The sequence below is a fragment of the Ilyonectria robusta genome (assembly GCF_021365365.1).
Source record: "Ilyonectria robusta strain PMI_751 chromosome Unknown BGZ61scaffold_44, whole genome shotgun sequence".
NCBI classification, from domain to species: domain Eukaryota; kingdom Fungi; phylum Ascomycota; class Sordariomycetes; order Hypocreales; family Nectriaceae; genus Ilyonectria; species Ilyonectria robusta.
Genome location: NW_025764478.1, coordinates 230422 through 244912, shown reverse-complemented (window position 1 = coordinate 244912; position 14491 = coordinate 230422). Strand labels below are relative to the sequence as shown.

The 14491-nt window shown below is 49.9% G+C and overlaps 7 protein-coding genes across 7 annotated transcripts; 5 read left to right on the top strand and 2 right to left on the bottom strand.

Annotated features, from left to right (window-relative positions):
• Positions 1-900: 900 nt before the first annotated feature.
• BGZ61DRAFT_486215 (uncharacterized protein) lies at positions 901-1920 on the bottom strand (the record flags this gene model as incomplete). The annotated part of the gene is made up of 1 exon (XM_046249832.1): positions 901-1920. One exon carries the CDS (start codon positions 1918-1920, stop codon positions 901-903), a length of 1020 nt encoding a protein of 339 aa, XP_046095398.1.
• A 1235-nt stretch (positions 1921-3155) lies between these two features.
• Positions 3156-4101, top strand: BGZ61DRAFT_486214 (uncharacterized protein; the record flags this gene model as incomplete). Its single annotated transcript, XM_046249831.1, has 3 exons — positions 3156-3439; positions 3490-3671; positions 3728-4101. The coding sequence occupies 3 exons, from the start codon at positions 3156-3158 to the stop codon at positions 4099-4101; spliced, it is 840 nt and encodes a 279-aa protein (XP_046095397.1).
• Positions 4102-5444: 1343 nt separating this feature from the next.
• BGZ61DRAFT_540533 (uncharacterized protein) lies at positions 5445-6163 on the top strand (the record flags this gene model as incomplete). Its single annotated transcript, XM_046254923.1, has 4 exons — positions 5445-5563; positions 5618-5780; positions 5852-5964; positions 6034-6163. 4 exons carry the CDS (start codon positions 5445-5447, stop codon positions 6161-6163), a joined length of 525 nt encoding a protein of 174 aa, XP_046095396.1.
• A 1135-nt stretch (positions 6164-7298) lies between these two features.
• On the top strand, positions 7299-8986 carry BGZ61DRAFT_486212 (uncharacterized protein; the record flags this gene model as incomplete). Its single annotated transcript, XM_046249830.1, has 3 exons — positions 7299-7755; positions 7815-8220; positions 8296-8986. 3 exons carry the CDS (start codon positions 7299-7301, stop codon positions 8984-8986), a joined length of 1554 nt encoding a protein of 517 aa, XP_046095395.1.
• Positions 8987-9139: 153 nt separating this feature from the next.
• On the bottom strand, positions 9140-9701 carry BGZ61DRAFT_316344 (uncharacterized protein; the record flags this gene model as incomplete). The annotated part of the gene is made up of 2 exons (XM_046238871.1): positions 9140-9284; positions 9643-9701. Coding segments are annotated over 2 exons (204 nt in total), but the record flags the coding sequence as incomplete, so codon positions are not given.
• Positions 9702-10335: 634 nt separating this feature from the next.
• BGZ61DRAFT_540531 (uncharacterized protein) lies at positions 10336-11418 on the top strand (the record flags this gene model as incomplete). The annotated part of the gene is made up of 3 exons (XM_046254922.1): positions 10336-10713; positions 10920-11128; positions 11175-11418. The coding sequence occupies 3 exons, from the start codon at positions 10336-10338 to the stop codon at positions 11416-11418; spliced, it is 831 nt and encodes a 276-aa protein (XP_046095393.1).
• An 828-nt stretch (positions 11419-12246) lies between these two features.
• BGZ61DRAFT_486210 (S-adenosyl-L-methionine-dependent methyltransferase) lies at positions 12247-14275 on the top strand (the record flags this gene model as incomplete). Its single annotated transcript, XM_046249829.1, has 6 exons — positions 12247-12525; positions 12604-12719; positions 12860-13032; positions 13208-13323; positions 13525-14090; positions 14170-14275. 6 exons carry the CDS (start codon positions 12247-12249, stop codon positions 14273-14275), a joined length of 1356 nt encoding a protein of 451 aa, XP_046095392.1.
• Positions 14276-14491: the final 216 nt, after the last annotated feature.

Here is a 14491-nt window from a genome sequence, read left to right as displayed (position 1 = left end):
CAGTATATTAGAGATTTAGTTTTGGGTTATTTTAATAGGCCTGAAGTATAAAAAGGATTTTAACCTCTTTATTAGACTGTAATATACTGGGTAGTTAAGAATTAATTAATTAAATAAAGAGGATATAGATTAAGGGATTTTTAATTAACTTACTTATTTAATTAACTTACTTATTTAATTAACTTGCTTATTAAGTATATTAAATAATATAAATTAACATATATATATAGTAAGTATCGTACTTAAGTAAGTATTGCACTAAAATTTTCACCTTAAATCTTAATTTTAAAATAATCTTTAAAAATTCAAATTAAGTTTAAAATAGCTATAATTTTATCTATAGCTTAATTATAATATATACTATTTTTAAGAATATTCTTAAGCTATATATACTTATAGCGCTAGTAGAATAAAATTCGCACTGTATTTTTTATTATTTTTATTTATAACTAGCTTAATAATTTTTCTAAAAGTCTAAAGAAAATACTAGCTTATTAACTTTTCAGTTAAATATTTAAAATTAAATTACTAAAAATTCTAGACTTATATAGGCTATTTTAGAAAATTTAAGGTTTAACTTTTAAGGTATACAGTATAGGTACAACGCTTACTTAACTGCGACGCTTACTTATTATATATGTTAATATAATATAAAATAGGTTTTATTTTATATTTTATATAAAAAGTTAAAATTAAAAATAGGCTTTATTTTAGATAATTAATCTCCTATAAGAATTTAAGATTATTTATTAAACTAAAACTGAAAATAGAGCCCGTTTCTATTTTTAATTCTTAAGTAGGCACCGGAATATAGTAGAGGTATACCCCTGTAGTATCAGCGTAGGGTATGCTCGGGTCTGAAGAAGAGAGTGGGCATCCACCAAAGAAGACCGGGTTCTATCACTCGCTGTCAACGCCCACCAGCTTGTTCGATTCTTCCCAAAGCTTCCTTTCAGCCTCCTCATCGTAAGCCCAGGGGGCGTATCCAACCTCGCTCTGCAACCAGTCTCCCGTAGTATCCGCCAGCTCCTCCTCGGCGAGGTTGCTGAGGTACTTGCCGCCTCGGCCTTCCCATTCCTTACTTAGCGCAGCGTAAAGGGTCGTGGCCGCTCCCTGGGGTACGCTCTTCATGCTCTTGTGCAGAGATTCATTGCTCGCCAACGACTCTAATACCTCCTTGCTGAGATACTGAGAGAGATTGGTCTGGATGATACCCGGGTGCAGAGAGAGGGCGTGCAGTCCCTTGGACCCGTATCGTCTTTCGACTTCATTAGCGAAGTGGATGTTGGCCGTCTTGGATTGTCCATACGCAGTCCAGGCGTCATAAGGGTCTTTTTCAAAGTTGAAGTCGTCGAGGCGGACCTTGCCGTAGCGGTGGGCTGAGGAGGCCACAGAAATTACCCGCGATTGAAACTGAGGCGTAGAGGCTGCGAGCAGATCGGGCTTCAACAGTTGGAAGAGGAGGAAGTGGCCCAAGTGGTTGGTGCCAAATTGGGTCTCGAAACCGTCCTCGGTCTTCCCCTCGGGTGTGGCCATAACGCTGGCGTTGAGGATGAGCAGATTAAGCTTGCCGCTCTTGGCGTGGAAGGCCTTGGCCGCTGCTCGTACCGAGGCGAAGGAATCTAGACGCATCTCTATGGCGTGGATGGGGGCATCAGACTTGGGGCCGGGTCCGTTCTTGACGTTGTCGACGGCCTGCTGGGCTTTGGCCGAGTCTCTGGCAGTGAGGTAGAGAGTGGCACCGATGGCGTGGATAGCTCGCGCTGTTTCGACACCAATACCAGAGTTTGCGCCCGTCACAAGGACGACCTTGCCGGCGAGCTTGCCGATCAGGCCTTCATCCTCAACGACTTGAAGAGCTGTGGGCCGCGCATCTCCAGGACCCTGGGTGCTAACGTGGGAGGCAGCGTATCTAGACATTGCGATGGATAGTGGCTATTTTCTTAAGGAGTCTGGCTTGTGCGGTAAGAGGATGGCGTTGTTGTAGTCCGTGAATAGTGCGTGACCGTCAGTTTGAGAGGGGAAACACTTCGTTTTATACCTTCAGTGTGTGGGCCAGGTTCTGGACACGACAGTATACGTGGTGAACCAAGAGGAGAAACGCCGTACCCAGTGCCACGAGTGGGGTGAATATGGACAAAGCGGCATTTCAGGCACTCTTACAAAGCTCGGAGGAACCATATCCGTGCTTTGCAATCAAGCCACTCGGTAGGGAGAGCTGAGGAGACCATTCAAAAGATTGCTTCATGATTCAGAGCTTGAGTCAGAGCACAGGGCGGCTCATTGACATCCCGGATTTATAAGCTCAAGTATACATGCATGGAAGCCCCGAATCGCATGAAGTGTCTGTATCATTTCAATGGCCCAAGTTAGCGGGGTGGAGCATTAGAGAGACCAACTCAACTCCACTGCTTTGGGGTGTTCTCGGCAGTATTAGACTCCGTTAACTCCGTGATAGACTGGAAGTTTGCAGGCATATCACCTCCCCCACATCACTGCCTGATCTACACACAAGCTCTCAGACACACATTGGGCTGCATAATGAAAGATTCTTTTGCCCCGAGGTGTCACCTTCATGCACTCGGCCCATCCGTGGCACAGGGCATCCCGACATCAAGCAGTCTTTCAGCAGCGTTTCCTACTCAAAGGACGGCAGTCTATACAGGAAAAAACAAATGGCCAGAGTGGAATCTTCTCGCGTACCTTGGTACTACTACCCCTTTGATGTATTATTGTATGCACATCGCCAGCTCTATCCATGGCCGTGTCTCCACCCAGGTTTTTTAGTTTGAGCTTGCAGTAGTGCAGATGACATTGGAGGAAGAGCTAAGGCCACCTCCATAGGCTGTGGTGTAGAACCGTACGAGAACAAAGAAAGTTGAAATATATCGACACCCCCCCGATTATCCTAACGTCATAGCGGCAGTCTAAAACTGATTAAGTCCATCGTTTTCCCTGTGACCTGCTGATTTATAAGCACTTTCTCCAAATCTAAGTCTAGCACTCTTAGCACAAAAGCGCATGGCTCATTGCTTAGGGCAGATTCGTTAACTGGTCAGAAACCATAAATACTCATAAGTTCGTGGACACTCAAACTCACCCGCTTCTAGAGAGGACCATTGCACTCACGAGCTCGCATCCTCACCTAACAAACCATGGCTCCTCTCGTCTGGCTGATCACCGGAAGTTCCACTGGATTTGGTGCCGAATTCGTAAAGGCGCTTCTCGCTGCGGGAGACAAGGTTATTGCTACGGCGCGCAACCCCACCAGCATCGAACATTTCCAAAAGGCGGGAGCATCGGTTCTAAAGCTAGACTTGACCGCTAGCCAGTCCGACTTTGACCAACTGGCGGAGGCGGCCATTGGTATCCATGGCGGTGTAGACGTTGTAGTGAATAATGCCGGATACCCACACTTCAGCACCATTGAGGACGATAGGTTTGACGAATCCATGTTCCCAACATCTCGAGCTGTCTAACTGTTGCTAGCCTTGAGAACTGGAAGAACGTTTTTCAAACTCACGTGTTCGGCCCTCTTGGTGTTGCACGAGCTTTCCTACCACACTTTCGGTCGAAGAAGGCTGGAAATTTTGTGTTCATGGGATCGATTGCGGCGTGGGGAGGGCTACCAGCAGTGGGGGCGTACTGCAGCTCCAAGGCGGCTCTTCGAGGTTGGTTCCACCTTCGTCACGCTCAAACGCAGCAATCAACTGACCTATTGCCCTAGCCGCGGTCGAGAGTTTGAATCTGGAAACAAAGCCGCTCGGAATCAGGACGCTCCTTGTCGAGCCCGGGTACTTCCGAACTGAGTTCCTCAATGAGAAGAAGGCAGTCTACATTGACACCAAGATCGATGAGTACAAGCCTCTCGTCGACAACCTGTACCCACAGGTGAAGGGAATCCATCAACAGCAACCCGGCGATCCTGCCAAGGGTGTGGCGCGCATCCTCGACGTGGTCAAGTCCCAAACGGGCGGTGAAGATTTCCCCGTCAGCTTGGCCTTGGGCGATGACGCTCTTGACACAATCCGGAAGAAGTGCAACGACACGCTGGAGTTGTTGGACAAGTGGGCAGAGAAGTCTTCGAACACGTCATTCTGAGGGACTACTAGATTGAATGGAGAAGCCGAGGTCTGCAGACACGATCGTACTCAGGCTCACATAGTTAAAGGAAGGCCCTTACCGCTTGCTCTAATGCAACCTGAAATAGCTACCGTAACATTACCCACAATTTATCCCTCCCAACCCCTTTTACCGTTCCACCCTTCATTGCTCACTCGGTCGGGGTATGTTCGTCATCTCGACGACATGTGTGACTTGCTCCGCCCTCGCCCTTTTCCATGTCTTATGGGTGTTTCGACCTTTATCCGGCGCCCTCAGTCTCGGTTTTTACCACCAAGGACCCGCAGGGGCAAACACCACAGTTGGCGCTCTGCCACAGCTTCGTCAAAGTTGAACAAAATCAACAAAAATGAGAGAGTATCAAAGAGTACTCCAGACTATTTCGTCCCTTGTAGTGACTTAATTGGTGGCCTTGCTACTAAGGAAACACATTGATCAAGTTGTACTGGAAGGACACATCAAATTGCAAGATTTACATAACTGCAAGATACTTTTCAGTACAAGAGGCTGAGACGTTAGATACCTCGGAAAACCCTGCAAACCGGCGCCCTGTTCGATATTTGCAAGGCGAAAAATATCATAGCCCACTGTCGTAACTTGGTAGATTGATGCTTTTAGCTCTTGGGTCTAATACGTATGCACGTCGTTAAGATTGGCAGAGGTTGTTGCACCTGACTCGTTCCTCGGTTAAGGACAAACAACGTGCGCTGAGGAGTGTTTCTGTGTCTGGAATGGGTTATTCTAGTTTTGTTATACCTTAGCTTGCGCCGGATGTCCCCATTAGGCAAACAATCTGGAAACCCTAAGTACCAACCACTAGTGTTTTAAGTCGAGCCACTGCTTCATAAGCCAGTTGATTGATTGTTTCCCTAAAACGGCAAGACGCAGGACTGACGCCACAGTCAACAGGGGGGCAGCTTAACTGTTTCCCAGCTTAGGTAGCCAGTATTTGCTAGCACCTTGGCCACCTCACAGTCCTCACGACAACGGAGTAAATCCGCAACAGAAAGCTCCGAAGCCAAGACCATCATCGCTAACGCCGGTGCATTTTTTAATTAACCCTACAACATTACCTTGCCGAACTGAGTACCACTGCCCTCCTTAATGCTGACTAACAACGATGTGTCTCTAGTAACCGGGGTTGCACGGAGATAGATTGGCAAAACTACCGGAATCTTTTGCTTGCCTTGTCCGACAAGTGGTCTTAAACCACTGACGGTCCGTACTCGAATCTTATATAAAGGTGGTGACCACATCAAAGTTATCCTAAAAACCCATCATTACAAAATTGCAGCTTCTTTCGTCCACTGAATCCAGTCAAAATGAAGTGTTCTGCCATTTTCCCTCTCGCCTTCATCCTAGGAACGGCCCGCGCGATCAACATGAAAGACTATGCACCAACCTGCGGTGTTGACAGAGAGTTCAAACGGTGGTACAGAGAGTACGTCAAATAACAACAGACATCGCTACCAAAACTTACATTTGCCTTGCGCAGATTACTCGGAGCCTTTGAAGACCCGACCACAACCGACAGTGTCACCGGTTTCTTTGCGCCCGGCGGCGCCTTGATCCTCGGGGGATCTAATATCACGGGAGGAGAGGCCATCCTAGCAGCCCGGGGAGCAATTCTGCCCGCTGACGGATCCATCCAATGGAATGTGTGTACCATCATGTTTGCTTCACGCTTATGGACAGCCACGGATCTTGTCAGCTGACGTCGAACTAACAGCACTTCCCCAATATTACCGTTGTCGCTTCAGAGACGCCAACAAATAAATCGTTCGAGGTCACTGGGGTCTTGCAGATAACTCTTTCCGCCAACAAAAGCTGCTCCACAACATAGTAAGACGCCTGAAGATCCTGTTAACACATCCATAACAAACACAGTAGTGCTAACGGCGCAACTCAAAGCTATCAAACGCTCTTCACCGTCGAAAAGAACTTGACCACTGGCAGAGCAAACCTCGCTCCGCAAGGTGGCAGTCTTATCATCTATGACGGGTTTTCCGTTAATTCCACCGATGACCAGTGTATCAAATAGATTAGCTACTGGCCAAGCAGAGTTTCGTTTCGGCTAGACTGTCGACAGAACGTTGAGCGGTTGACTGGTGGTGTGACCTACTGACGACAACTCTGAAGTCCTTGCTCCTCTCAGGAGCGCACAAAGAACTAAGTTGCGGACTGCAACAGACCTGTCGCTTACAAAAATATATTTATAAGCTCGTGTATAGATGTAAATTAACGGTGTCTTGCCCTAAGCAGTCTCCTCCTCGTAAAGCATCCTGAAATGCTTGCCTTCTCTCGTTTTTGAAGTGCGCCCTTAATCTGCCAATAGATCCTCCGCCCCTGCAATACCTTAAGAGTAAGTTGGGAAGAGCCCATGAGTAGAGCGACGAAGAAATACTGAAGCAGAAGTTTGAATCCTCTGTCAGGTAGCTTGTAACCTTGTAGGCAGTCATTGGAGCCAGGATACGTACTATAATAAACCTTTAATTTAATAGAAGGGTCTTCGCCTCTGTACTTGGCTCAACGGTACAATCCTCGTTCTGACAACAATCATCTAACCGGCAGGATTCCTCGTCGTCTAGGCACCTAATGAGCATAATTTCAGCCAGTAAATTGTCCCAACTCGAATAGGTCGGTCAGTGGGCTCCCTCAATACGGGGTTGACTGCCATAGCCCGGAATGGAAAGAGTGTAGGAGGCTGCTTGGTAGCTGGGGATATACAGGGTCGAGGGGAGGAGCGCTGGAAACCCGTAGTGGGATAGAGTTTACGCTAGGACCACAAAAGGAAAACAATCTGAATCTTGGCAAGCACTTAGCTTGTTGCAGGCCATGTTATAAATTGCGCGTGGCGTTGTTTCGGTGTTCCCGTGCCTTATATCCGGGCCGAATATCCAAACGATGATATTTTGTTGAGCTCTGACTTTCTGTCTACAACTTAAGTTACCTCCTTCGATTATTTCCCTAATTCGGATACCAATCAGCGAAACGTACCACCACCCATTCCATCTACTATTTTTCATGCCGATACTTGGCACGATCTACCTTCTACGTACGGACAGGAACACGCTTGCAGCCCCCACCTAGGCAGATACCAGTGGTTCAGCTTCCATCCGAGTGGTACCAGGACGGACCCTAGCAAGCTTCTTCCCACCAAACAGCCTTGCAACCGCATGCCTGGGTCAATGTTGCCCCCGTCCAAAGGTACCGCCTTGCACATGAATGGGGTACATTACAACGGAACGATGCTGACGGGGCCACAAGCGGGTAAGGGGTTTGTTTTTGTGGCCGCGGACGCCCATGGTCAGCCGGCTGCTGCAGACCGTAAGCTCGTACGGAGTCATGTCATGCGGGGGAAGAATACCCGTAAACGAGCTCTTCCTGATCGGTTGAAGGGCCGTGTCCCTGCTACCGCTGTGGAAAGCCAACGGTCGCAGCATGCCGCAGGAGGCAATGATTCTTCCGAAGAGTCCCGCGGAGCTCGGACACGACATGAGTTGCTCAAATCTGACGTGGATGCTCTGGCCCGAATCAGATATCCAGGCATGGTCCCCCGTGCCGCCAACGTCTTCACCTTCATCAAGTTCCCGGAAGACATCGATAGTAGTTCGCGCAGCTTGCTATGCACATGTACGTCTCTCCTCTTCAAGCATGAGCAGGCCCTGCCCCTGACGCCTTCCGTCTTCCAGACTTTTCGTACTTGAAAGATACAATGTACCCGATTGGGAGGTACTCCCGTTCTGACGCTACCAATACATACTGGTTTCACTGGACCCAGCTCGACTTGGCCTACCTACACTCCATCCTTTATACGACGTCTTTTTTTTACGATAGTTTGAAAGGACAGAAGAGTAAGAGAACGGAGTTTCACTCGTATAGGACGATTCGAGAGCTCAACAAGCAACTGGCTGATCCGACAACTGCACTGACCGACTCGACAACCACTGTCGTCATGGGGATGGCCTTGATCGCGGAGTGCTTTGGAGACGTAGAGTCCGCACACATGCACGTAATGGGTCTCAAGCAAATCGTTGGCCTGCGCGGTGGCATAGAATCGTTTGCAAATAACCCTCAACTTCAAGCCAAGCTTCACCGGTAAGTCTTAGTTCTCCCCTTCCAAATTCAGCTCATCATGATCCGGCCAAAGTCGCTGACTACAAACGCCTAAAGAACTGGTTTAGTCTACAGCATCTGCACCGGCGCGAATCCAGCCTTTCACCAAGATGTTGCAACTTTCGAGTCAGCCTTCGACAGTTCACCCGAACTCACCCGGCTCAAGCCATCGGACGCGTCCTGCTTCTCCCGCTCGCGCTCTGTGGTACGAGCTTTAGGAAGGAGGCTCTACGGCATCTTGAAGGATGTCCAGGACTTCTCACAGCTCATCAACGATAGCCATAATTCCGGTCAAAAGATGCGGGAAATGTCTCTCGAGGAGCTCATGACATCCATTCAATCCCGACTGCTTATGCTCGAATTTAATGATAACCACATTCTCCCAGAGCTTCTCCGGTTGTCACTTCTCGCTTTCTTGACAACCGTCTTCTGGAGTTTCCCTGGTGTCAAATTCGAGTACCCGCATCTGGCCAACCAACTCCGACAAGCTTGTTTGGCCTTCACGCCCACCACGGCTGGAGAGAGCTATCTCTTCGCCTGGGCCTTGATGGTGGGGGCAGCGTCTGTGTTCCACGACCATGATCAGACCTGGCTTCCGCAAAGACTGCGCCCTCTGATCCGAGACAACCTAGGGAGGACGTGGTTCGAAGTACAGAATAATCTGAGGCGAGTCATGTGGATCGATAGTATTCATGACGGCCCCGGGATAGAAGTCTTCAACCAGTATCTTGGGGAAACTGGGGACTAAAGTATCACTGCTCGAAGCAACTCTCTATATTGCTGACAGCTAGAGGTGGGACACAATACCCCTGCGGCGTCAACGCGTTCGACAACAGCGGAACTCATACCTTGTCCTTGATCCGCCTCATGACATCTGCAACATGGCATCTGCAGCATGACCAAAGCCGAAGGTCCAGCCCTTGATCCTGGTGATGTAGATGAAGGAGTAGACCAGGCACCAATTTGCCACCGCAAAAGCGATCGTGTAACCTAGACATGGCCACTTGTTATCTCTCTCCACGTTGAGCACTCTTATGGACTCAATACTGTGATGGGGCCAACGGTCCACCTGGAGTTTAATACGGTACGGAAGGCCTATACTAGCTTAGGCAGTCAATACTTAAGGCGTTGAGTCTGCTTGAAAAATAAGACGGCACGCTTTTTTCTTCTTCTAATTAATAGGATACCTTGAGTCTCAGTACGCTCCTTCTACTGCAGCAGCTCTTGATATTATTTTTTCTTTTTTTTCTTTTCCCTGGAGTAATCCAGAAGCAATTAATTAGTTACTTTAAATGCCTTTCACTTGCAGGAGGCAACTCTGGTGCTGCCTTTTCTTTGCCTGTTATCCCTCTGATCCTACCCTACAGACGGGTGTGGTATGCACTAACGACCTCGCCCACCAACAAAATACCATCATTGTATGCGCAGTATCCGCAATCGGATGTCGCATTTTGATCCTGAAGAGTACGTGGTGTGGCTGACCGAGTCGGTTGAAAGAGGAAACAGATCGCGGGTATGCCTTCCCGTATGATAAAGGACTTAATCCTCCGCCGCATCCTCAGCCGGCTCTCCCTCGACATTGGCTGGCGGAACCCGTACAGCAACAGACTCCTTAATAACTAGTCAACGGCCTCGTCACCCGTCTTCCCGGTCGCCTCCAGCTCGACTTTGGCCGCCTCCAACCTCTCCGCGCTCAGCGAGCCCACGATGCGCTCCACCTCCGGGAAGTCTTCCTCGTCACGCTGAGCATGCTCACGCGACGATTTCTCGACCTCACTCCTATATTGAAGACGAGAAAGGCGAAGACGTGATGTGTCGCGAATCGGCCGCCGTGGCGCCACCACCGAGACTCCGCGTCCTGGCCTCCGCTTCGACACCTCCATCCACCTCACCAGCCACCTCCGCGAGGCCCTCCTCGGCCTGGCGTGGGCCCCTCTACCGACGGGAAACAGGGTCGGGAACGCCTTCGCAAAGAACGGTAGGGATCGGCAAAGTCCTCTCCCCTAGACACGAGGATATAAGGTTCGCGCGTGTCTCCATGCCGCACCTCGGCCGATCCCACCACGTCCCGGCCCGCATTTCGTCACGGGCATCATCATGGCGCAGACCGTCGTAGACATAGCGCAACTTCTCCACGTCCGCGATATCCGGTCGCCCATCGAGGGCGAACATCCCGGACGAGCTGATCTCGTGGACCGGGCTTGCACCGGCGGTAGCGCTATCGGGGGTTCTCGTCACCGGCTTCACAATGGGCATCCACTGGTGTCCCCGCCTCGTCCCCCTGGATGCCTACATCGAACCCCTGGCCCAGCGTTGCCGGCACTTCTCGAATATCTACATAGTACACTTCCCTCGTCCTCCAAGCCGCGCTCTGTGGGTGGGACGACTTGTGCTGTTCGTGCCTTCTCCCACGCCGACGGCTCGGCTCGTCCCGTTCCAAACGCTCATAGACTTGGTATGGCACGCCGTGCGACGGTGCGTCCCAGCTATCCAGTTCCGCCGTGTCAATATCGATGTCGACATACAAGGGATTGTGCCTCTTCAGCCACACCAGCGCTCAACCTCTGCTCGACATATCTCGGCAAGCGACCTTCTCGAATACCATCCACCTGCGAGACTTTGTGGACAGCATCACGGACGATCCAAGTCGGGAAAACGCACCCAACTACGTCGAGATCTAGGCTGACGTTGACATCTTTGAGGAGGAGGGCTTCTACACTTCTACTATCGACGTTGAGCCCATTCGCACCCGCATTCATGCCTATCTGACACGAGAAGAGCGGGAGCTCTACACCCCCAATACGTTCTTCGATGCCGACGGCCGCTTCTCCGCCGCCCCGTCCGCGGGTGGCACGCTAGAGATCAGCGTCCAGGCCCTTAGTTTGTCGAGGTATGTCACGACTCACACTCAGTCTCACACGGCCTGACCTTCCTAGACACCCTGGTGACGTCTCTGACTTCGACGAGTATCGCCGCTACTTCCCAGGGCAGTGGTGCCCGATGGTGACCGTCATCGGATCCGTGCCATTGCCCAGCGACAACACCAGCGACCCTTCTGAACCTCGCCGCTTTAAGGTGGACAGCTCAAGCTCGACTCAGACCCTGCTCGCCTGGCCTCACCCTAGCACCGGCGCGGCTCCCGCTCGCCCCGGCGTCGTCTTCCCACACCCGCAAGGGTAGACGAAACCATGACCCCTAGGCTTCATATAACCAGGGATAGGCTACTAAACCAATGTAATGAACTCTAAACCGCGTCAGAGTGTCGGGGTGCAAACCGGAATGGGTAAGGTGAGGACCCCACCAAATCACCACCAAATCGTTCCGGTGTTTTTTGACACCCCAAGACCTTCGTACCTCAAGTAGGGGGGGGTCCTTTGACGTGTAAAAACGACTCTGACATGCAAAAACAATCACTAGTACATGGCGTATAGCTGTAGCCTCGACCCAAATGAAGGTATCCAGTTCCTAGCCATCATGTGTGTGATAGAGTGGCATACTGGGCAAAATCGGTACATCCCTTACCATACTGAAATTGCTGCCACAAGAGGTATTTTCTTTTGCTTGTCAAAGTCGGTTTTGCAGGTCAAGGGATCCACCTACCTGAGGTACGAAGTTCAGGGGTGGCTGACGTGTAGGCCCCCTTAGTAGCGAGAATCCTCCTGATCCGTTCGTTATTAGTGGAGACGCGTTAAGGGTTCCGGACAGGGTTAGACTCAGATGATCACTGAGAGAACGAGACAACAACAAGGTTGGGTTCAGTATAGAAGAGCAACATGACCTCCATCCAGAACTTTCCCACCCATTGGCTCGAAAAGTTTGACTCGACCACGTCAGAACCGCGCATCTGCAGCAAACCGATTAGCGAAGGCCTAACTACCGACTTTTTTTTTCTTTTCCTTTCTCACTTTCTTTAATTTTTCTCTCTCCTCGAAACGACGCCAAAGGTCAAACTAAGATAGGGGGAAACGAACAGACGGTTGGGCTTCGGCGCGGCCCGCGTTACAACAGATGGCTTACGCAACGGACAATGGGCGCGACTCAAGTTCAATGAGAAGTGGCGGCGGGTCCACGGACCAAACCCTGTCATCAGCCGTGACAAGGCCCCCTGCGCAAACCTCCATGTCGACACTCACCGCCTCCTCCTCGTCGAACTATTCCTCTAGCGTGTCGAGCGGCAGCCAAAATCAGGGTGGGGGTATCCCTGGCACACCCATGAGCAGACGCTCAGGCGGATGGGACCGGCACACGCTTTCTCCGGCAGCGGCTGCAAGGGCCAGGTTTGATGATGTGGGAATTCCCTGAGCCAAATTGCGTTTTGATGGTGTTTGATCATTGTTGGTTGTCTAACTGACTGTTGAGAAATAGCCTATGATTGAAGACCATGTCGTTGATCAGCCAAGCAGTCTACGGCCCCAGGAGGATCTAGATGACTCTTCTGATTCTTCAGATGAATACATGACGAGTTACAAACCTTTGGAACGGTGAGAATTACCCATTATGCTGCTATCAGTTCAGTATCACTTCATTACCCTTGATTGTGGATCAACGGGGCGAAAATCACCTACCATACTGGTAGATTGGTTGATTGGTTCATCTGTTTGCTCATGCTGACTTGGCAAAGGAAATCCACCAAGGCCAGCGGGTCACGCTCCAAACGTTTCTTTCAATCTTTCGTCAAGAAGTTGACCAAATCCTCTGTTCGTCCGTTTCCCCCTCCCCCGGTTCTGACAAGCCATTGGCATCCGAGAATTAATCAAACAATTCACAGGTTACGGCTTGGTGCCAAACAGCCCGGTATGATCCCGTCTCACCCATCGTACTCTTCGATAGCGCGCATCTTAATTACTCGTGTGCTAATGCGCTTTCGTCGTTTTAGCAAGAACAAGACAGAAATGGTATGGATTGAAGCCTGGGCGCGCCACTCCCTCGCTACTCTTTAGCCTTCGTGCTTGCTGACAGATTGCGCTAGTCATTCAGCACACCATCATCATCGATGTCTTCAGAGGGCGGCTTCACTTAGCACCTATCTCATCAAAGCCGAGACGGGTTCTTGATGTCGGCACTGGCCCTGGAACATGGGCATTGGTAAGTTCTTATCATTGAACGAATGTGGTGATTTGCATCTTTTACTGACATTTGCCATTTTGCCGTATTTAGGAATTTGGCAAGTCTTTTTTCCCCATTCCTGTCCTTCTGTGCCATTGAAGCTAACAATCGTGGCGTTCGTTGGTAGCCCAAAAACATCCTTACTGCTCCGTTCTAGGCGTGGACATTGAACCGGTCAAGCCGGCTGCTACCAGATCCAACTGTAGCTTTATGACAGTGGATATTACGCATGATTGGGACTTCACCGACGGCGGTAACTTCGATTTTATTCACATTCGACAACTTGGTGATATTCAGGATAAAAAGAAATTACTCCAATCGGCTTTCGACAATCTGAAGCCTGGAGGATGGGTCGAACTCACGGAATGGATCGCAATTCTACAGTCACCAAATCATTCATTGGACGGCACCGCATTCCGCAGATGGAATGATCTGCTGGAGCAAGGAATGCGCACTTTTGGTACAACGCTGTACTACCCGAATCATTTCAAGCCATTGCTACAGGAAACTGGCTTTGATCACATCATTGAGACCAGAAACGGCGCGACGTCAAATGCGTGCTATCCTGGGAAAAAGTTGCAACGCATAGGCCATCTAATGACGCAGAACTGGCTGATGATTCTTGAGCCATTAACAATGCCTGTTTTTACGCAAGCGTTGGGCTGGACTCCGGATGAAGTCAAGTCGTTTCTGGTCGATGTGCGGAAAGAGATTCCCAACACAAAATACCATTCCTTCATGACGCTGTGAGTACCATCCGCCCCCTCCATCCGAGAACTTACCATGTGTTTGTCGAAAACTCTTATGCTTACAATTGTGATCCAGAATAACGTTTTGTGCCCAAAAGCCGTTAAATAGTTCATCCACGTCGGCAAAATCGACCTCAGCCTCAGCCTCCGCATCCGAATCTTCTCTTCCCACGATAAAGTAGGTCCTCCGCTTGGACCAGACGCACGTTGAACACGACCCGCAAGGTTGCCTTCTCAAAAAGGCCACTTGCGAAGCTAGCCCTAAATGTACTCAATAACCAGTAGCACATGGTTTGCGATACGTGGCACAGAATGGGGAGCCCTGTCCGGTCTCCAAGGATGGATCGGGTTGGCTTGTGTGCAGTGACATCCGTGGGACGTCTAGGTTACAGTGTTTT